At 41.1% G+C, this 21,584-nt stretch overlaps 1 protein-coding gene across 1 annotated transcript; it reads left to right on the plus strand.

Annotated features, from left to right (window-relative positions):
• Positions 1-452: 452 nt before the first annotated feature.
• Positions 453-17,595, plus strand: tmem164 (transmembrane protein 164). The gene is made up of 6 exons (XM_080041244.1): positions 453-1,285; positions 9,927-9,976; positions 13,248-13,314; positions 14,208-14,286; positions 15,397-15,497; positions 16,128-17,595. The coding sequence occupies exons 1-6, from the start codon at positions 848-850 to the stop codon at positions 16,332-16,334; spliced, it is 942 nt and encodes a 313-aa protein (XP_079897370.1). The 5' UTR covers positions 453-847; the 3' UTR covers positions 16,335-17,595.
• Positions 17,596-21,584: the final 3,989 nt, after the last annotated feature.

Raw genomic sequence — 21,584 nt, forward strand, 5'->3', positions numbered from 1 at the left:
CATCACTGTCTGCCATTCACTGGTAATGTAGCCCTCGAATGCAACAAGAAGACGTGGCGTTTACGGATTTTCTATGAACGCACCACCCGCTAGCGTCACGTGTGTCTTCGTTTCACTATTCTTTTGTGCCCTCAGACTTAACTCACAGGCAGAATACGATTTAACGGCACTGGGTTCAATAAATCTATTATCATTAAGTTGCATTTGAACATTCGATAAAAGTCGATTTGTACAAGTATATATGTCCCTAGTTGTAATATGTTCACATAATACAATTATACGTAATCGAAATTGTATGGGTTATAACTTTATTGTAACTAGTTGGGTCTGCTGCTGTAGACAAATGAGAGTTGTTCTTAGCCTGAGTGGCAAAACTCGGGGTACAATAATTCCATTACTACTTCAGTTTAGCAGTTAGGCTTGTTAGCTAAAATAGCTATCCGGTATCTGTCTGTGCTGTGGCTAACTAAACCTCCAGCAAACTGCTCTCTGGCTCGGTTTGACTGAGAACACGCAGCCGGCCCGACTGAACGCTTCACATGAGATGCCGGTGCCTGTTTGACTGTCCACGTTACCAAGTTTAGCTTCTAATTGCGGGAGGGAAGTGATTGAGAGGAGAGGGGGTCTGACTGGCCCTGCCCACTACCACCACCACTAGCAACAGCTATTACGGGTAGTCCTGACTACAGTTGCCGCCTCCTCCTCCTTCTACTGCTGCTAGCTGAAGTTCCTCATCCCTCTGCGGGTAATTTGGGGCGATTTAGCTCGCCCAGCACACATCAAGGCGGTGGATGCATGTCTACCTCCCAACCGCGAGACGAGCTACGAAAGGGAACGCTTGCAGTTCATGTTTCGCCAAGAAGTCAGTGCGTCGTCTTTTATTCCATCTTGTTCGTATCTTTTCCAACACGAGAAGAGGAATATGTCCAGATATAACATTTACAGCCTGTTGGACTGGATCTATGGCGGGGTAGACCCCAAGTTCGAGGGCAACGGGGGCCCCGAGTGTGCCGCCTTCCTCGCGCCGCAGCAGCGCATCAGTGAGAGTCTGGTCGTCCTCCTCGTCACCCTGGTGGAGGTCGGCGTGGCGCTGAAGAACATCAACCTCTCCAAGGAGTTCAAAGTGGTTGGAAAAGACTGCACGAGATCAAAGGAGGACAGCCTGGGCAAGAACCTGTTGCTGGTTTCCCTTTGCATGACTTTTGGAGTTGAGGTTGGCTTCAAATTCGCCACCAAGACTGTAATCTACCTGCTTAATCCCTGCCATGTCATGACCATGGTTCAGGTAAGGATAACCTGGGGATAGAGGTGTGTGTCCGTGTGTGCGTGTTGATGCATGTATACACACTTGTATTCATCTTTTTCTTCCAGACACAGTTGGCCTATGTTTTGTATTACGTTAGTTGACTTTGGTTGCACTACTTTCAACAGACTGGACCTCTCCATCTTCATAATGGTGAAACTACTACCCAACTACTTTTTTGCTTCCTTTGGAGAAATGTGTACATGTACTTTTCATTTGAGCTCTACAGAAGTTGAAACTGTAGTACAAAAAGTTGTTTCTAGAGCTTTTACTTTACATAGGGGGTTCAGTACTATTGTTCTGAGTCCCTTTACCTTCTTTCACCTCTACTTGACCTACTTGGACAGCAGGTAGGTCTAATTACAACCTGTCAGCACTACTATTATTAAAAAGGAGAGGAAGGGAAAGGTTGCATTTTATTTCTATCGATCGTGTAAAGGTACTCAAAAACACAACATAATCACAAATAATAATCACAGACATTTGAATTTATTTTATTTCAGACATATCAAAAACAAAATGAAAAGCATAAAAATACAATAAACAAAATGTATGTTTAAGACTTGAAAAAAAGAAAACAAATTACCTATATTGATGAGATATGCCTGAAAAGGAGCAGGAAGAAGTATACACTTATTTAATCCTACCCCTTTTGAAGTAGGGGAGAGTGGCCTAAGTTGTGCATTTTGGAAGTTGTGCCACCCCTTGTTTCTAGAAAACCGTGGAAGAAATTGGAAATGTGACCACATATTTAAGAAGACTCATCCTGTAAAGAAGGGAGACACAAGGAATAAGATATAAGCACATTTAAGCTCAAAAAACGGTGTTTTGCCTTTCAAAGTAAAATTTCCATGATCAAGGTTTTTGGATTATTGTGTCTGAACAATTATAAGTTTGAAAACATTTGACACATGTTTTAGTGCTTTGGTATGCTACACTTTGAGTCTATACAGTTAGCACGATGTCAGCCCTAAATTGCTGCATCATGCCTATTATCCAAAATTCTGGGGATGGGGTGATTTGTGTCAAAGGGCCTAGGTGAGTTATAAGTAAGTAAGTAAAATGTATTTATAAAAGCACATTTATGACAGTTTGCACTGTCCAAAGTGCTGTACATAGTGCATTCAGTAGATAAACAATGAAGGTAAAATAACAATAACCAAAATAAAAGACGTAAAGCCCATACATCCACATAAACACAGATAGTAGTGCAGAGGTAAGATAGTTAATGGGGAGGAAACACCAGGGTGTACGGGTTTTGAGCCTTGATTTAAAGGCAGAAATGTAGGGGGAAATACATTTGTCAGGTGGCAGTTGGTTCCACAAGCACGGAGCAACTAGTGCAAAGTACATTTCTGAGAGTTGTGCCAGTGGCATGGCTGTATACGCTGGTCACCAAAAGAAAGTGATTGTCTACAGTAGCTCAGAAGAGAGTGACATCTCAATTCCACTTAACGACACCACTGATGAGAGTTCAGATGGCCAGACAGATGATGATGGTGACTTTGTCATTGTGAGCTTTGCAGGCAAAACCACCTAGATCTGCTAGGCCTTGTTTAAGAAAATTGTCTAATGGATTTGTCTTGCATTACAGTTTATGAGATATATATCAATGGCACAATTCACCACATGGTATTCTCTCCAACCGCACAACTTACACCACACACCGGGGGCAAGTTGTGCAACAAGACAACTTTTTTTCCAAAAGCTATATTTCTTCTACAGTTTATTCCAGATCCAAAGTTTTTATTGCCAGGGATGCACAACACCCTGAAATATATGTACATATTTGAGTTGGAGACTTTACTGTCTAGGCCTTATTTTAAAGTCACTTTGAGTGAAAAGTTGCACAACTTAGGCCACTCTCCCCTACAAAAGGGAAGGCACAATAATAATATAAAAAAAATTGTTTGTGTGTCTTTTGGACACTTGTTGGGACATTCACCTCATCTGTGTGGGAGTGGCCCCTGTTCAGACAGTGCTGCCATGATGAAAGACCTGTTGTCTCAATATCAGCCCTTCAGCTATGCAGAAGAAGCTGAGCGTTATCTGATTTGAACCCACGTGATTGTTCATGCCTGGAAGAGGCAACGTTATGAACAGCTATATAGAGCTGCTAATACAGTACTGTAGTTTGGTCTGGGCTGACTTTTTTTCACCACACAGGTAGTTGATTCATATATTGCAGGACATTGGGTGGGGTTGTATTTCACCACATTTGAATTGGAGGTTACTGTTCAAAACACAACAAAAAGGCTCTTTGTTCTCACTTCTGCCCTGCCACAGCACCTGCATGTTTTCTGTCCCGCCTCCCGCTAGGCTGACCTTCACAGTACATGATTGAGCACCCGCGTGGGTCACGGTAACAGGTCACATCCAGCGGTGCATTAATGCATGGACCATGAAATATGGAGAAGGCGTAATATTGATGCACTCTTGATTCTTTCAGATTACGTGGCGGGGTAGCAAGTAGACATTGATGAACGACTTTGCTGTGATGAGGAATTGACTGATGGAAGCAAAGTGTATGAGGACCAGGCCAGGGTTGAGGTCATCCATCGTTGGTATTCCTCCTGCCTGACACTGGGGTGTGACCGGCAGAGCAAATCAAAGAACAGGGTGCATTGAAAGAAGGTGGACATTGTCAGTTATTTGTTACATTTCCATTTTAGCTTTGAAACAGGAAGGAGTTGTTTCTATGAACTGGAGGGCTCTGCTGGGATTTGCCCCCAGGAGTTAATCTGTTGCAGGAACTAAGACTAGAGGCCTGCCTTTATGATAATAAAGACCAGGGAACAGGAAGTGTGTTGAAGCTAACGTGCGTGGGCTCAACAGGGCACTGTTAGTGTAGTCGCCCCACAGAGGATTTCCCTGGAAGGAGATTTAATGTTTGTTGCATATTATGTGACAGCTTAGCGGCGGTAATAGGATGCTTCTGCGTTTTTTTGCTTAAGTGTGTTGTATTGACTTATCTTATTAGAGCTTGTGGATTATCAATAAACCCGGAGAAAGTAAGAACATGACTCATAAGAATCTCATAAAGATGGTGACTGGCCTTCTTCCTGTCTCTTTTTAGCTTGTTAACTCAGCAACTGTGCATAGAAAAACAGTGTAGTGCACGCACGGGTGTAAAGCTCACATGTTGCCTACGCCTATGAAGATGAGCAAATTCAAATGTTGCTGCAGTTGAAGTTGCCACGGCCCTTGAGTAATCAGCACGGGCATCCACTTCAACCGTCCACTTCAACAAAAGTGTTGTTAAACAAACACACTCGATTGTGTTGCTTCCCCTATACAGCAGCCTGTTTGCTGAAGTGTTTCCTTAACGTCAGCTAAGTTCTGCGTATGATATATTGGTTTAAGGATCAGTAATATCAATATAACTTATAACAACGTTCTTAGGGGAGTGTAACCCTTACTAGGCTTGCTGTATAGATTGGAATTGTCATAGACGACACTACTGTCATTTTGGGAAACATGACAGTTTGATGGAATACTACATTTGACCCACAGGATGCCACTTGGGTACAAAAGGTGGTGTAACACTGTGATTTCAGGGCTCCTGTTAGGAAGCTAAAAGTTGTCTTCATATGCCAGGAATCCGGCATTTTTTAATGCGACAAATCCTGTTCTTGACGGCTGCAATAATCACAATCATGGTTCCAATATCTTGACTGATTGATTTTGCCATTACTGTGGTAACACGCCGTCCAACACTGTGGATGTGGATGTAACGGGATGAATAGGTTAAGGAAATAGAATTCTCAGTGACTCATTACCTCCAACAGGATTCTCCAGTGAGCTGGGACTTTTCAAAACACACACACACACACACACACACACACAACCCCCTTTTCAAGTGAACTTTCCTCCCTTGTGGTTCCTGCTAAGAGTCAGCTGTGACTGAACATACAGATCAATTAAAACAATGACAGATGTACAATGTTGATGACACAGTAACTCAGCCACCGTCTTCCAAAGCATTGCTTCAGCAGTTTTGAATTGGTTTGATAGGAGTTTAAAATACTGCTGCTCTGTGGCACACTGCAGCAATAAACATAAAGACGTGTGCATTGTTTCTGCTCCATAGTTTGAGAGCTTGCTTGTAAATTGAAGGACCATGCTGTTAATCTGGGTGCGACATACCTTCACTATCAGCGCAGCAGACTACAGCATCAGCGTTATCTTTTAAATATGGCCACATTTATCAGCTGAAGTCCATAATAACACATGCAGATTGTTGACTTCATCGTTTAGTCTTCACTGAGAGCACTATACTGTATAGTTTAATGACCGCACTTCTAAAAAAGGAAATATGGCGTATAAGTAATGCTTTCTGTCAATCCATAAAGAGGCCATTTATCTTTTGTTTTTTTCTTCTTTTTGTCCAGCTGTTTTTCTTCACAGCCTTAAATATTATTTTAAAGTCACTGCTGTGATTTTACTTTGACATTGCTATGCAACAATGCAGAGAAAGTGTTTTTAAAATATTGTTCAAATTGGACCACACGGGGACATATTGTGAAGCTAGTCTTTTATTGGTTTGGCTTCCAGTATTTTGTATAGGCTTTTGAAGTTCTGTGTGATTGCGCCATCTGTTTTTTCAGTAAGATGAATGTCTCGACTTTGAAAGGCTGCTCATTTCGCAACTCACTGTCATCACCTGTATGATTATGAAATAGAGGTCTTCTTGTATTTTCCTGGCCAACTGTATGCAAATCAGCGTCAGGATAAGGGAAAGATAATGGCATTATGCCTATTGCCTAGTAGTGCATAGTGTACTGTAATTTAACAGTAATACACCTTGTAAGGGATTTCAAAAGGAGCATGCTCTCTTGATCCATGTAAATATATGTTTCAGTCGTAGAATTTATAAGTAAAAGCGGCCATTAAAGTTAATGGTGGCTTTTGTGTTGTGCCAAGGCTGGTTTGACTCTCATAACTGTGATCGTACTTGAGGATAATCTGCTTTGGTTTGTTTATTGGAGCTTTAGAAGATTTGGAATGGTGAATCCTCCCGTCATTTACACGTTTCAATTAATGTTTTTTTTATGTGTGTTTTAATTCTGTTTTAAGTGAACAGTTAACTATCCAGATAGTTTAAAGGTGAAGTAAACAATTTATTTTTGTTAATATAAGTGTTAAATCGCTCTTTATTCATACAGCGATCACTTATATAGTGTGCGCGTTTCATAAAGCCGATCTCGCTGTCACCCGCTCTGCATGTAATCGGCAAATAAACTTTTCGGGGATCCCACTTCTGATAACCAATCAGAAGAGAGAACGCTACAAACCGGCATCCGTCTCACTGCCGGTGCACGTGCAGAGTTACAGAGGGGTAAATGTGTATGCGCCTACAATGGCGGAGCAGGTAAAAATCCTTCCCAATGTCTGTTTTGATGGTTTTTATCATGTTTTATCACACTTATGGATCTGAGATGATGCTAGATAACTCGCTGCTTGAAGACCGCAGTGCATTAATGTGAGGACGAGGGAGGGGACTGCTAACTGCAGTCACTGACAGGAAGTTAGCTAAACTGACCATTCCGCTTACTGAACCTTTAAATAACTCTCATATACTTATGTCTGCGGCATCGATTTGAGTTTATAAAGTATCACAACACTTGATTTAGAACCAAGTTTGTTGCTTTCTGTTTGTAGGAATACATGTTACAAGTTAGAGAAAACAAAAAACAGCTATAATTTAGTACGATTCCTCTCAACCAAATCCAGGAGCCGAGACTGCTCAATAAATTCGTCTGAAGCCTTTCAAAATTTGAAACTGTCTGAAGCAGTTGACTATTGGCTTATTGATATTTGGGAAACCACTGCCAGACACAATCACTTTCTTTTGCACCCTCCAAAGCACACTGATAATCAGAGAAGTAATGAACATAGTTATAAAGACCAGATGAACATGCAAGAGGAAAACGGCAAGTTATGTACAGTGGCGACATGCAGTCACTCTTTAAGTTTTAACTTAAAACTGCACAGTTTTTTTTCTACAGAAGCCTTCACAAGTGCTTGCTGTAGATTGTTCCACCCTGCCCATTACAGTTTGGTAGATCAGTGGCAACTCCTGCATGGACTATGGCTTGGCTCGGCCTTGCAGAAGTATGCAGTGCGCACACACCGACATGCAGAAAATAGCATGCTCAAGATTATTATTATATTTAATAATAAGAGGGCCATGAAAATGGAAAACAACAAAACCAGAGTACAGGTACAGGCAGCTTCGCCAAGTTCAACCTACCGAGAAACCTAAGCTTTTGGCTGAACACTTGTGTAGTGTGTTTACCGTACACCTGAGGAATATACTGGAGAACAACTCCAAGAACAACAAAACAGGTTCTCTTATTAATAATGAAAAACTTACCTGTTGCTGTCCTTCAAAAGGCATTACGCTGCACTGAATAGTTTACCAGGTAGTTTGGTCTTGTGTTCAGTTAAAATTCATGGAGACAAATATCTCTTTTTTCTTTTGCCACCTTCTGTGGAAGTTTATGAAAAATTAACCAAATGTTTGACCTGCAGTTGTCATACACTTTTCAACACTCTTCAGAGGACATGAAGTCAATTCCTGTCAACACTTACAAGCTTAAAGACTGACATATGTAAAGAGACGGGCGGGTGAGAACGGTACTAACAAATATCTGACCTAGAAAAAACTAATCTGACATTTAAGTATGTCAAGAAACAACATTGGAGTAATTCATCTTTGTTGATGATGGCATTTTTAAGAGAGCTGATGGCAAGCTTGATTTAGAAGATCAAATTTGTTTCAAAATAAAGACTCAACCCATTTAGACGGATTTTGACGGATGACAATGAAAACACCCACAGGGAAAGGCCTGCCCTTTCTAAAAGACTCGCACATGGTTTTTCATAATACCAGATGTCTCATTCATCTTTAGCACGCAAGCTCCACGTCTTCCACCAGATTGAGCCAGTTAGCATTTGTTAGCTAGAGCAAAAACTATGTCAAAGTCAATCAACAATCTAGTCAAAGTTTTAAATAACACAGACACGGAAACTCCTTTTTTTCATTGTATTAAGACTAAAGAGACTATAAGAAACTCTGTTTATAAAACAGTGTAATTTTCCCGTTGATGATCATAAATGACCTGTAGAGACCATCAGCAAAAAAGAAAAGAAGATCATAATAAGTTGGTTCATTAATATATTTACTCATTCGTTTGTGTTTTATGTCTTTTTTTTATGTATTTGAATAATTATTGAACACTTTTGGCTTCCATATTATTGAGCTGTATGTAATTGCTTTCATCTCTAATGACAGTTTTATCACAAGCCCAACGGTGCCTGACGGTAATAATCCTTCTCATGAATCTCTAAGGGGGCCATGCCTCTTTGGTCTTTGCAAATTGCAAAACACGGGGTTGATTCTTCTATTCTTTATTCATAAAAAGCTTCTTTTTTTGTACTATTTCATTCATTAAAGAAACATCTGTTACTCTGATTATTCATATTCACAAGGTAAAATAAGATAATTGGCTGATTTAAGAATCAGTATTATCCAATGTCACATAGGAGTAAACATGTTAAATTGATACTGCAGAAAAGCTTTTGTATGCAGCGGATAGTGTCTGCGAAACGTACCAGACCAAACAAGGTTCTGTTTTGTTCACTGTGCGGGTTGATATGAGTTGACAGGTGCACAGCAGATCAATCCCTTAGACGTATTCCCCTGGCCAGCGCGGGCTTGTAGAACAGAAAGTAAATTCAAGTAAATTGCTTTCCTGTAATGCTGTTTCCCGCCTTTGTCCTTCAGGCAAACCAGCTCTTTCTTGTGTGTTGTGTCAGATGGTGTTTTCAACCAATTCATGTTCGCAGTATCCTCCAGGCCCCAACAGCACGGTCACTGAGCACAGATGAGGTGTATAACAGGGATACACATTGTAAACTATAATCTCATCCCATTATAAAGCCAGCATATGGAAGACATGTTCATTATTTTGACGGAGGAAACGGAGGAGTTTTTCTCCCATGTTTTTAAAATACTTGTTCAACAAAATAGTTAGCAGCAGCCTTTACTTGAAGCTGTCAATGTAGGGTATTGGTCAATCATTTGTGATTCTGCTGTGGGTTTTAATCTGGACTCATGTGTCAAAGGTTTGTTTGTGTCACACTGTCATTATCACATAGGTTTGAAAAGTCAGTTAGCACTGAGCTGTTGAGGACTAAACAGTCCAGAGTTTATTCACGTCCATTGCCCTGCTGCACAGAAATCAATCATCTTCCCTCTCCCTGTTCCGTGAGCAATGTGTTGTTTCAATCAACAGTCCTGTTTGAAACCAGGCAATAAAATACATTCATGCAGCCACTTTTATGCTTTCAAATTCCACACTTATTGTTTGACCAGCCCTCAAGGTCCCATTTAAACTCACTGCATTTTCTTTTCTTATTTGAAGCAAGTGGCACTTCACAGTTGCCCTGTGGGCTGCTGAGTTCTGTTCAAGGCTCCATGCTCTTATTGTTTTAATAACTTTGTTCATTTCTTTACCTACTACACTGAGCGCTGGAACCTCTTGAGGCAGTAAAGCTGTTTTTATAATGACTGTGACTTTAATACGATTTCTCGATCTCTCTCTGATTTCCTCGACAGATCTTCCTGCTGGCCTGCCCGCCATGTAAAACCGCAATGGTCGTATTTAGGTGAGTATATATTTTTCCGGTCTTGTCATGTCCGCCTGTATTTTGGCATTACAGTTTGCGCTATGGCCTCGACTCACAGTTCCTTGCATCATGTAGTCAACTGGCCCTAGGAGGTTCCTGTTATGAATGCGAAGCTTGAATGCAATATAAGATATAATGTTAAGGCAGACGGTACCAAATTAAATCTTTTATTTTCAAATAAAAGCGATTGCCACATTAATTTCCTTTGGGCTTCTAGAGCGTAAATGAGGTGTTCAGTGTTTTTATTGCAATGAACTTGTTTATGGAGGTTTATAGTCTTCTCTCCTTAACAACTGCTCTGGTCAGGCATGCAAATTATTCAGGAGAATCAATGGTGCTTTTGCCAGTGGGGACACAAAGTTGGATATGCTCAGAAATAAGTGCAAGCTGGGTCACTGTCTGTTGTCTTAGCCCATGGGAGTGACACTGAACAGCTGCAGTGAGGTGGTGGTAGCAGTTTTAATTAAGGCTAGGTGTGTCTTAACCGAAAGTAGCACACTCACAACTAGAACTCTAAAAGTCATCATCTCATAAAAATAATAATTCTAATAATAATTCAGTAAGCTAGTTCCGAAAAAATATTTATCCATCAGGCCGAGCTGTACTTTCAAGTAGTATAATAGTTTATACAACACTGTGAAAAAAGGTCGTCAGTAGCTGGGATGAAAGAATGAAAAATAAGATAACGCACCCGTAGATTTGAATACCGAATGGTCGTATCCTGGTTGATTTGGCAGCACCCCCCGGTTACCATAGTAGCACCAAGTGTGGTTGACTACTACAGCAAACACTCCTCGAGCAGCTGCTTGGGCCAAAACACAGCAGAAGGGCAGCTGGTGTATATTGTTTACTGTTTACAATCACACAATCTCTGTTTTCCTCTCTTCTCTCATGCTATGAGAAACTGTGTTTTCCTCACAACAGTAAAAAGAGATGGTTTCTTGCAGCCAGTCCCCCACAGTTTTCCATCTAGCTGCTGCACCTTGTTCTGTTACTCCCTGCCATATGAAAACTGATCCACTGTCCAAAAAAATGCCAAAAATGACGTTGCTTTGCCTTGCCTTGTAGTCGCCCTCGGCGCAAACCTCTGTGGGAAATATGTTTTCCGTGACTGCTTCAGCCCTTGTTTGTTTCAATAGTTGAACATTTTCAAAGTGCAGCAGCAGCGGTAGAAAAGGTTTGGCTTGCATTAGCTGTAAGTTGATTAGGAGCTTGAACATTACGTAAGTAAGTACGTACAGTAGGAGGTCCATATGAGTCCATCACATTGGTGGACCCTTCTGAAATAATGAAAACTACTATAGAGTCAAGGTCATCACATAACTTACAGACCATGAATAGCATACAAATTAGGTTTTGTGAAGTTGTGGGAATCTTCAGCATTATAAATTTAAAAACACACTTTCCCATCAAAAGCAAAGGCATCAAACCACTATGATATTGATCAGGATCTAATCGCTATCTGCCTTGTTCAGAACTCCTTTGACGATCAAAGCTCTGTGGAAAATGTGACAGACTGTGAATATTTTTGTAGAAGATGAAACAATGTTTCGTTTTGCTATTTGAGTTAATAATCTCTGCCTCCTCTTCATGCGGCTACAACTTTTTCAATTGGTATGATCCTATCGCAGACGTCAGCAGCTTGTTTAGAACAAACATACAGTGCCAGGCAGCCTCTGTATTCAAGAGCGCTAGACCACCTCTGTCTTTAATACCAAACGAGCCTCTCCTTTCTGCTGGCTCTCGGCTCCTTTTGTTTATTAGGCAGACGTAGCGTTGCGTGAGAAGCAAACATGCACTCCTGCCTGCAGAATCACACAGGAGAGTTGATGTAGTTTAAGATGCATACAATCAAGTTCAAAAGTATGTCTGACTAGAACTCTCAAAAGTAATGATGTGTCATAATGAATAGATAGTGATTCATTCATGAAGGTACATTTCTCCCACATCATTACCGTATTGCCTGACAGAGAGGCATTAGTAATGTACCAAAGCTTTTCTTCTAAATAGGTTTGCTAAGGTTCATGTGTGGAACTTGAATTTGAATGAAGCTGGCCGTTTTCTCAAGAAGGTCCGGAGGCCCACAGACTGACAGCCGGGCTCATTTAAAGTGACTCTCCTACAGCGCCGCTGTTTTCCCAGTGACCTTGGCTGTCACAACAGTTATTTTGTCTCATTTGACAAAAAGAGCAGTCGGAAGGAGATGGAACCAGGTCCACAGTCTGACACAAAAGCTCCTGGGCTTCTTCTGTACTCTGGCTCGTTGAATAATTGTGGGTCATAAGAAACAAAATGCTCCTCTTGTTGGATGTTGAAGACGTTAAGTGAGCATGGGTCACACAGGCCGGGTTGGCACCGAAGGGTGAAATGAGACGGAAGCAACCAGGGAATGTGCGCTAACTAAAGACTGGCCTGTATCTAAACGTGTATACTCATTCTGGATGAACAGCTAGGGTTACTGTTTGTCAGAATCATGACTTTCTTAAAGGTGGAGTCAGCCATTCTGGAGAATTCTTGTTGTCAAAATCACTTTACTGACAAAATCAGTGAATATCTCCTCACGATCTGATACCTGTCCGTACCATGTGTGCACTGAAAAAAAAGTCCAGTTAATACACGGCCTTAGGCTCTGTAAAGGGTCAATATGCTCGCTACGCCGGGCCCCTTTTATTTACACATACCAGTTTACAGAGCCTATGCTGTGTATTAACGGGATTTCTCTTTTCTCAGCGCACACAAAGTACAGGCAGGTAGCTGATCCTGGGGAGATATTCACTGATTTTGAGAACAACATGTTTTTGTCAACAAGCGTTCTCCGGGATATCGCTGACTCCACCTTTTATTGACCCAAGTTTTAGAAGAGAGTGAAAGGTTCCAATTAACAAGAAGCATCGGTGACCTGACTCCCCACCTGGGCCTGACCCTGCCAACGAATGAGAGCCGGATGCTGCTAACAGCATCAGGGAGGACTCTGATTGGTTTTCAGCAGCACAGAACATAATCTACGCTGCCCTCCACCTGTTCCCCTTGAGCTCAAATCGTCGCTAATAGATTCAAACCATAACGTCAATAATGCAATGATGCGTGTGGTAATGATGGGCTACACTTTTCCTGGGAGGCTCAGGGCAGATGTGATGGAAGACATTAGGTCTATCACATTTCTTAGATATTTGAATGTTGTTGTTATTGATGTTGTCACTATTATTATTGGCTGATTTTATTTCCTTTTTCTCTCTCCATGTGTTTACAGGCTGCAGGTCCACATGTTGAACGGTGCCTTACTGGCTCTAATGTTCCCTGTAGTCAACACTAGACTGGTAAGTAAGCAGTAGTGCAGGAAAATCAGTCTCAAAGTCATCCCGAAAGGCTCCTGATCTTGTTCTGTCTCTATGGGTTTAACATGGATGGGAGTCTTGTTCCTAGCCCTTAGATGTAATGTTCCGTGACAGCTCAAAAGAAGAGCAAGTTGTATCCCTACGCCGTGATGTGTGTAGAAGGACTACTTTTATCACTTTTTCTCCTCCTTGTCAAAAATGTGACATTTGAATAAACGCAGCTCCTCTGCTCGAGCCTGAATCTGAAGGGGGGGAAAAAACCCAACAAGCAGCAAGACAAAATGTAAGAAATCCAAGTATCAGAAAAGCATGAGCTTGATTGATGATAGAAATCTGCCGTTTCAGTAAAGGAAATCCAGCCTCAGTGCCTACTTGAAGGAGCTGCACGACGAGCACCAGATACAATAGATAATGCCCTGATTTCAAATTCTGTTTGCTTAAAGGAATTCAAGTTTGAATTCAAAAAGCTCTCCAGTTCTGACGTGATCCAATTGAAGATCGAATGCTCCTTGCAACTGAAAATGTCTTCCCAAAATACAGCAAAGCTGATCTGCCATAACTTTCTTCCCTATTGTGCGTTTTTCTCAAACAAGGGAAGTATCCCTCTACAGCCCCATTGAGGTGTAATGGTGGGGCCTATTTTTAGCATCCAAATACACCCTCTCATTGGTCAGCTTGCCCTTCAAAATAGTTCACACCAGATATACAGTATCTAACAGAAGTGTGAGGAACCAACGCTTGACAGTTTCAACTTTAATTGGACTGAATTAAGTCAACGGTTATTTGACCTGATTTTGGGCAGCTTTACTAGTAAAAGTTCCGTACATCATCATTGTGTGTTGTAAAGAATTGAAATGCTTCCTTTTTCTTTGCAGCTACCTTTCGAGAAGGAGATCTATTACATTCAGCACTCCATGCTGTACCTCGTGCCTCTGTACCTTTTGAGAAAAGGAGGTAAGCGTTTCACACTGATACGTGCAATGCCACATGCCAACCACGCAGGGTTATATTGCCACAATGCCTTTCATGCTTGAATGGTTTCTAATTCTGTTGATGACATCTGAGCCGCTGTAGCTACCTGCTCTTTCTCTGTCTCTTCTGACACGGTGGCTGTGTGTGCTCACGTAGGCCACACAAATCTCTGTTTATGCTAAACAAACGTCTCTGCTTCTTGTGCTCTGCCTACATTCTTCCCCACCCTCTGCCACAAAGATTGACATGCCGCTGAAGAGCGAATGTGAAACATTCTTAAACTGCGAGGAAAACTGTCTTCCCAAGGTCAAAAGATCCCGTTTCAGTGTGGAATTCAGGCTGCTGGTTCGTGTGACAACAGGAAGACATATCTGCATGCAGCTAGGAGATGCACTTACAGTGTTTCCCCCCAGAAACTGTTGTCAAGGTCACCTCATATCACTTATTAGCACATGCCGAAAGACAGAAGTTGTACGGGTCAGCTCCCAGGTGAAATATGGAGCAGGACATTTGTGGAAAAGATAACACTTGCTCAATTGACTTGTCATGAAAGATTAAAGGTTAAAAAGACTAGAACTATAAACCCAGGGTAGACTCCAAGCTTTAAAAGTATAATCAATTGGTGGAGGCCAGGTAAATGTCAGCTAAATGTACTTAAGGTGTAGCACGGTAACCTCTCCCTGTCACTGTTCATTAGTACGGTGAGAATTCCGCCACACAAAAGAGGATGTTCAACGCTATTGTTGAAGCAATATAATCGGTGCACTGTTAATGCCTTCCACTGGTACTTCTCTAGAAAATGCCAGTAGTGTGAAAACAGGAAAAGCCAGTTTGACACCACATCCTCATCCTGTATGTGGTTATGCTATGGTGGCAGGATGTCCTCCTTTCTGTAACATATTATGTGTGTATATGTAACATATACACACAAATGCATCAACTAGGAGGTGCATGTAAATGGCATTTAGTCCTTTTTAGTATTTTATCTTGTTTTCCAGGTGAACTGGTGGGGAGAGTTAGCAGCATAGTGCAAAGTGTTTTCTCTCTTGAAGCTGCAAACTGATCCAGATGTTTTGTGTTTTTCCTTTGCAGGCGTGTACAAGCCTGAACCCCTGGGGGACATGTGGTGGGCACTGCTTTCAAACGGCATCCTCTTCCTCTACCACTTCCTCTTCTTGCAGATCCTCGGCCTGGTAAGATGGAGCCCCCTGCTGGGAATTGTGTGGTATTACACTGTGCAAAGTATACGCAATAAGCAATTTATTCAAGCCTTAGACATGTGGCCAATAGGGATACATTAAAATATAATGCACAGCAATACTTATGTGCCTCGAAAAATACTATTTGCTTATATTAAAGAGTTGTTGTTTTTAAAATTCTGTTAGAGAGCTGTAATCACTGATATTTTATTATAACAACTAAATAATAAAGGGAAGAGGCATGTGTTTATACACATTTCATAGATTTATCCCCTGAAACTCATCTATTCTAGAACTTTCAATACATGTGTAATGTTTTAATAATCATACTTAAGGTGGTAGGTACATATTCCCCACCTTTTGCTGGTATTAAACAATCATAAAAACATTGCACCTTAGACTTCTATATACAGTATGTTCAACCATCAGTGATACACTGAGGTCAATCATTCAAAGTAATTTATGCCGGCAAATAATTATGTAGGATTTACAGGCTGTGAACTCATTCTTGAAGTCAAACATTTGCCATAAAGTTATTCTTCTTCTAGCTATAAGCTTACAATTACCATTATTGGGACTGGTGCTTATACTCAACATGTCTGCTCCCCCCCCCCCACACTCCAGGTGACTGAGGTCAACCTTAACAACATGCTGTGCCCGGCCGTGTCCGATCCCTTCTACGGGCCCTGGTACCGGGTGTGGGCGACGGGCCACCAGACCCTGCTGACTCTGCTTCACGGGAAAGTCCTCACACTCCTCTCCCAACACACGGGCCCCGCCTGCAGACACATGCTGGACACACTGCGACTGCGGAGCAAGAAAGTCGACTAAACGCCCACGACAAAAAAATAAACACACGCAGCCTTTCATTCTAAATGCCTGTTCTCCACATAGAGATTTATTTTTTAAAATGACATTTTAATCCATCTTTTAATACTCACCATCTGTTTCACCCCCAAACAATTGAGCATTTCAGGGCCAGTGAATCAATGTGTCATTATTTTAGTGTTGTTGTCGGCTTGCATACAAACATGCATTAAAAAAAAACCATAATAGGCATTGTAAGGCTAGTAGTTAGCATTGTGGAGTTGGAGCCCTTTTTTTTCTTCTTCTTCTTTTGGATTTCTAGAAATAAGTGAATTTGCGGGATATTTCTCAAGCTGCCTTTTTTTGTAAATGTAAAAGTTGTTAAGCACGAAAATGGTAACTACTGTTCTGCTGTTGTTACCACGTTCAGTTCTTTCGGCTTCCGGTGCGTTTTTTGAAAAAGATTGTGAATGTGAGCTGTTGTTAAAGTTGTTGCTTGTTTAAAGTGCTAAAGACTCACGATGTCACGAGTGAAAAATAGAAACCTATTTATGGCGTCCCTCTGTCCCCATTTCACAACACAGATCTAGATCGTTATGAAAGGATCTCTGTAAGTGGCGTTTTTCTGTGTCGTCCTCAGCCCTTTTCAGACCATTCCAGTTGTGATAATCAAGGGATGTGAGGATGTAACACTGTGCTGAGATTCAAAGTGCTGAATGAGGTTTCATGGCTGTTCCTGTAGTGTTACGATTACCTTTGCCAGGGAGGTTATGTGTGTGTCTGTCCTCTGTCTATTTTGTTATATTGGAGCATATTCAGTTAAGTTCAGTTAGTTAGTTCAGAACGTTCGTTGGGATGAATGTGATGTTTTGCCAAAATAGAGTAGGGAGATAGAGAAATATGTCTCTGGGCTGGAGTCATGCATTGTGACACTTGAATAGAATGGGTTAGATGATCCTTTTTAGATTCATCCGACAAAGCATTCTGGATTTACTACACAGTGACAATTGTAACAAAACACAGGCAGGGTTTTGTATTTAAAAAAAAAAAAAAAAAATCCACCAGATGATCCGCATGAAGTCACTTTGGGTCATTTATTGACTACCCAATGGAAAAAGAAGGATTAGCTGGCAGGTCATGGTTTATATCATTTCAAGTGTGAAAGGTGTGTGTGTGTGTATATTCCTGTAGCATATACTGTGCTTCACTGTAAAGAAGGGATAAGACCAAATTTTGTATTTCTATGGGTCTGAGTGTATGTTCTGTATTGACAATAAAAGTGATTAAGGTCTCATTGTTTTTGTTAAGCATTTTGCCTTTAAAGAGGACCTATGATGCTTTTTGACTTTTATGACCTATAAACGTTGTTATGATGATTCATAGTCATGCTTAACCATACTAAATTATCAAATAATGACTTACTGTACATGCATTTCGACGTATTCCCTGCTGACCGTCTGGGGTGTCTGTGCAGAGCACTAAACACTATTCTAGCCAGTCGAGAAGTCACGTGTTCAGAGCGGTTCAGAGCGGTCAACCCTTCCGTAACTTCGTGACGTCGCATGTAACTTCGTGACGTCACCACGCGGATGTTTCCATGTATGGTAATGCTGTCACTTCCCTGTTCGCGTCTGCCTCGCGCCCTTATAGGTCCATGCTCGCGCTTCCCGCCACTGAAAGTGTTCCGGAAGGAAGGTAACCAATCACAACGGAGTGGGGTTTGCAGGAGGGGGGGGAGGGGAGCGGAGATCCCCGAAGCACAGGCGGAGATTGCCGAAGCACACACACTCAAGTGTTGACAGGACTTGCTGGATCGCCAAAATAAGAGAAAGAGCTTCCCGAAAATCTACATAGTTTTTTGTGATGTGATTCGTGTCAGGTTGCTCTATAGCAGTGTAAAACAAGAAATTAAGACCAGAAAAGTAGTATAATAGGATCTCTTTAATGATCATGTTCAGGATATATTTCTCAAATGTTACCATTTTACTACAGCCACCATTCTTAGAGTGGACAATACTCTTCGACTTAGAAAATTAGATGATACCACTCATCTTTGTTCATTCAACTGGAGCTAGCAGTTAGCTTAGTACTAGCATAGAGACTGAAGTTAGAGGAAAACAGCTATCCTAGCTCTGTCTTTATGACGAAGCTTACCTACCAGTACCTCTACGCTCACTCATTTAGGTTTATTATTTAAGTTCTACAGAGATCATATTTCTTAGCCGGGGGCAGTGACTCTGTGGTTTTTACACTTTGTTTGTATACAGATTAAACTAAATTACTACATGTTAATTACAGTGATCTTTAGCAATGCTGCTAGGTGGATTGTGTAACCTTTTTGGCTAAGCTAACCAGCTGCTGGTTCCAGCTTCACAGACAGATATGAGAGTGGTATTGATTTCCCTCATCTATCTCCCAGCAAGAAAGCAGACTATGTCTTTTTCCCATAATTTGGAAATATTCAGCCTCTCTCAGCACACGATAACCCAATGATGCCGAGCTAGTGTGTGGCTCATTAAAACTCAAACTTTCGTTCTGTATTTTGGTTAACTTTTTCTCTATGAGGGCCAGACAGCATAAAAAAAAGCCCCCAACGCAGGTTATCGACTGAAGTGGGCTGCAGAGGGTTTTCACAGGCTCGTGACACTTAATCATTTCAGACAATCGAGAGAGCAGGTCCATCTAACACTACCACAGTAGCTGCAGAGATGCATAGAGTCGGACTGTGGATTTGGAGGAAGGATGTTAAAATATGCTGCTCCTCTTTCTCATTGGGTTGTAGATGCATAAACAAACATGATTTTATTTTTGTGTCCTGCACACAAAGTGCACAACCCCCACGAGTTTGTAAGACCCAATATTTAGTTGCAGAATTTCAAATCATTCATTACATTTCAATTTGTTACAAATAATACAAATTATTTTACAGCCTGGTCTTAACCAAAATATTCTGCCTTCCTTCCCAGGCTTGACTTTTTGAAAATTGGCTACAAAAAAGGTTCCCTTCTTAATGCACAACTCAAATATTCCATCCTTATCCAACCACAAGAAATTAGCATAAATTGAAGACATTTTAGTAAAAAGCAGCCTACATCCCTCATATAAACGCAACAAAACATCAAATGAATCTATTCTTTAAACCTGTGTATCTCTTGGGTGTTAGAGTAATCTGTTCTGGAAACCAAATTACACATTTTTCATATTGAACAAGGACACCATTGTAGGAAAGCTGACGAGTTCCACTTCTTAATATAAGAGAAAGGCGAACGAAAAGCAACATAAGATACACAATCTCTGCTACGGTAATGGAATCGATATGCTTGACCCACTTTGTAACATAAAATACATACAATGTAAATACTTGGTGAAATAAAGTGAATTTAATGGAAATTTACTTGAGTATGCTCTTTCAACAGAAGTTGTACGTCCAGTAACTCGTGAGTATCCCTTATATTCAGACAGATGGAGGCCCAGAGGCAGGCTCAGGAGAGAGAGAAAGTGCTTGTTGGTTTTTGACCCTAGGCTAGTTCTGGGTCAATGCTTTGGTTACAAACGGGCAGCACACTTAACCATTCAAACGTCTCTTGAGCCCTGAATATCATGTGTCAAGCACAAAAAGTATTTTCAGATACACCTGCCCGCCCCGGACTTCTCCTGACTTTGTGGTGCTGAGTGGTTTTTGGTGGAGGAACTGGCAGAGAGGCAGGACAAGTACAGGAGGATCCTTTTCATCCAGCCAATAGTGCCACAGGCCGCTAATAGCTTGGCTAAAATTTACCAAGTGAACATAAGAACATTGGTAGGCCTACATACATACGGTATAAAACAGTCCAATACGATCACAATTATGTCTACCTTTGTGAAGTTTACAACGTCATAAAGTGAGTTGTATTTCATAAATGTTTAATAAACGTTGCATTTGCTGTGAGGCTAATGGAATGGAGTATCTGAGACACAGATACAGTATACCTGAATGTGTCAAAATATGGCCTGTCAAAAAGGAAACCATGTGAATTTCTTCAATGCAGTATAAAGACAAGTGAGAAATGATGTGGCCCCTTTAAATGTGAGGAAGTGGTTACAGTCCTTGTGGCACCGTCTGATACAGAGCATTGATGTGAGAGTGCTCTCTCTAAAAATGACCACAGGCTCAATTTTGTAGCTGTTCTAGAGATTTAGACCATATGAAATGATCTTTATCAGCAGATGGGAGTTTGCCCAGCTGTCATGACAAGGCAAAATATCATATTGCTTCATTATTTTTTCGGGAACTATGTGCATCCTTTTTTTAGTTAATGCCATAGGTTTTATAGCTTGAATTTGGGTTGAGAGCTCAGTGCCACAAAATGATCTTATAGCATGCATGAATTCACAGCCACAGCAGGACCCCATGCATGCTCTGCAAGACCTGTTACAAAAACATAACTGTAAGAAAAAGCACTGGTACATCAATGCACACTATCAGCAGCACCAGAACAACTTTATTTAATTTAAAGGCTCAGTCCACACATTATGAGATTTTTTTAAAATGAAGCCAAAAGTCAGTATGTTTGAGTGATATTTGGTCGCTCCAGAAAGAGTATAGATTAGCGAGGACAATCCACAGACCTCACTGTGCAGTTTTCATGGGGACGGATTATTTAGTGGAAAATCCAGTAGTTGCAATGAAAACAGTTGACAGCAGGGTTTGTATTACATAAAACAAAACTAAAACAGTCAAGAACATCTGCTAGGGTCGAACCTTCCAACCAACCCAATCCAATCCAATCAAACACTTCACTTTTCTATCATTGGAGGCCATTCAGTTTAACTGAAATCGTTTCCAGCCAGCATTCAACAGCACCCAGACCACTAGGAGCAGTTTGACTGACTGTCATGGATCAAACTCAGCAAAGCTACAAAATGTCAAAACACGACCTGAGCTTTGGTCTTGAGCTGTAACCAACCAAATAACACAATCCATAGACCTTTGGTCCAGCTGGATGTATCACTAATCAATCGGATTTATTGATTGAGTGTTTAAAGGTGCCAAGAGGAACTTTTAGATATTTCACAAACTGTCACATTTTTCCTCTGCTGATCATAAATTACATGTAACAGCAAACGATCAGTGCAATGAACGCTATTACATAGTTTTTCTTAATGCCTTTGTCATGGGTACGCTCACCCAGGAACTACAGTTGGCATAGTAAAAACACTACCGCTTTTGTCCAAAGAGGGTGTGACAATCAACAAAAACTGAAAGTTCCTCGGAGCACCTTTAAGTTCTCTGTG

This window comes from Ammodytes marinus, assembly GCF_949987685.1.
Source record: "Ammodytes marinus genome assembly, chromosome: 14".
Lineage (NCBI taxonomy): Eukaryota > Metazoa > Chordata > Actinopteri > Uranoscopiformes > Ammodytidae > Ammodytes > Ammodytes marinus.

Bases quoted from the DNA above. Each gene is read 5' to 3' on its own strand.
- tmem164 (XM_080041244.1), top strand. From the start codon at position 848: ATGTTTCGCCAAGAAGTCAGTGCGTCGTCTTTTATTCCATCTTGTTCG. The intron at 1,286-9,926 runs GTAAGGATAACC...TTTCCTCGACAG, and splicing joins ATGTCATGACCATGGTTCAG to ATCTTCCTGCTGGCCTGCCC. The intron at 15,498-16,127 runs GTAAGATGGAGC...CCCACACTCCAG, and splicing joins TCTTGCAGATCCTCGGCCTG to GTGACTGAGGTCAACCTTAA.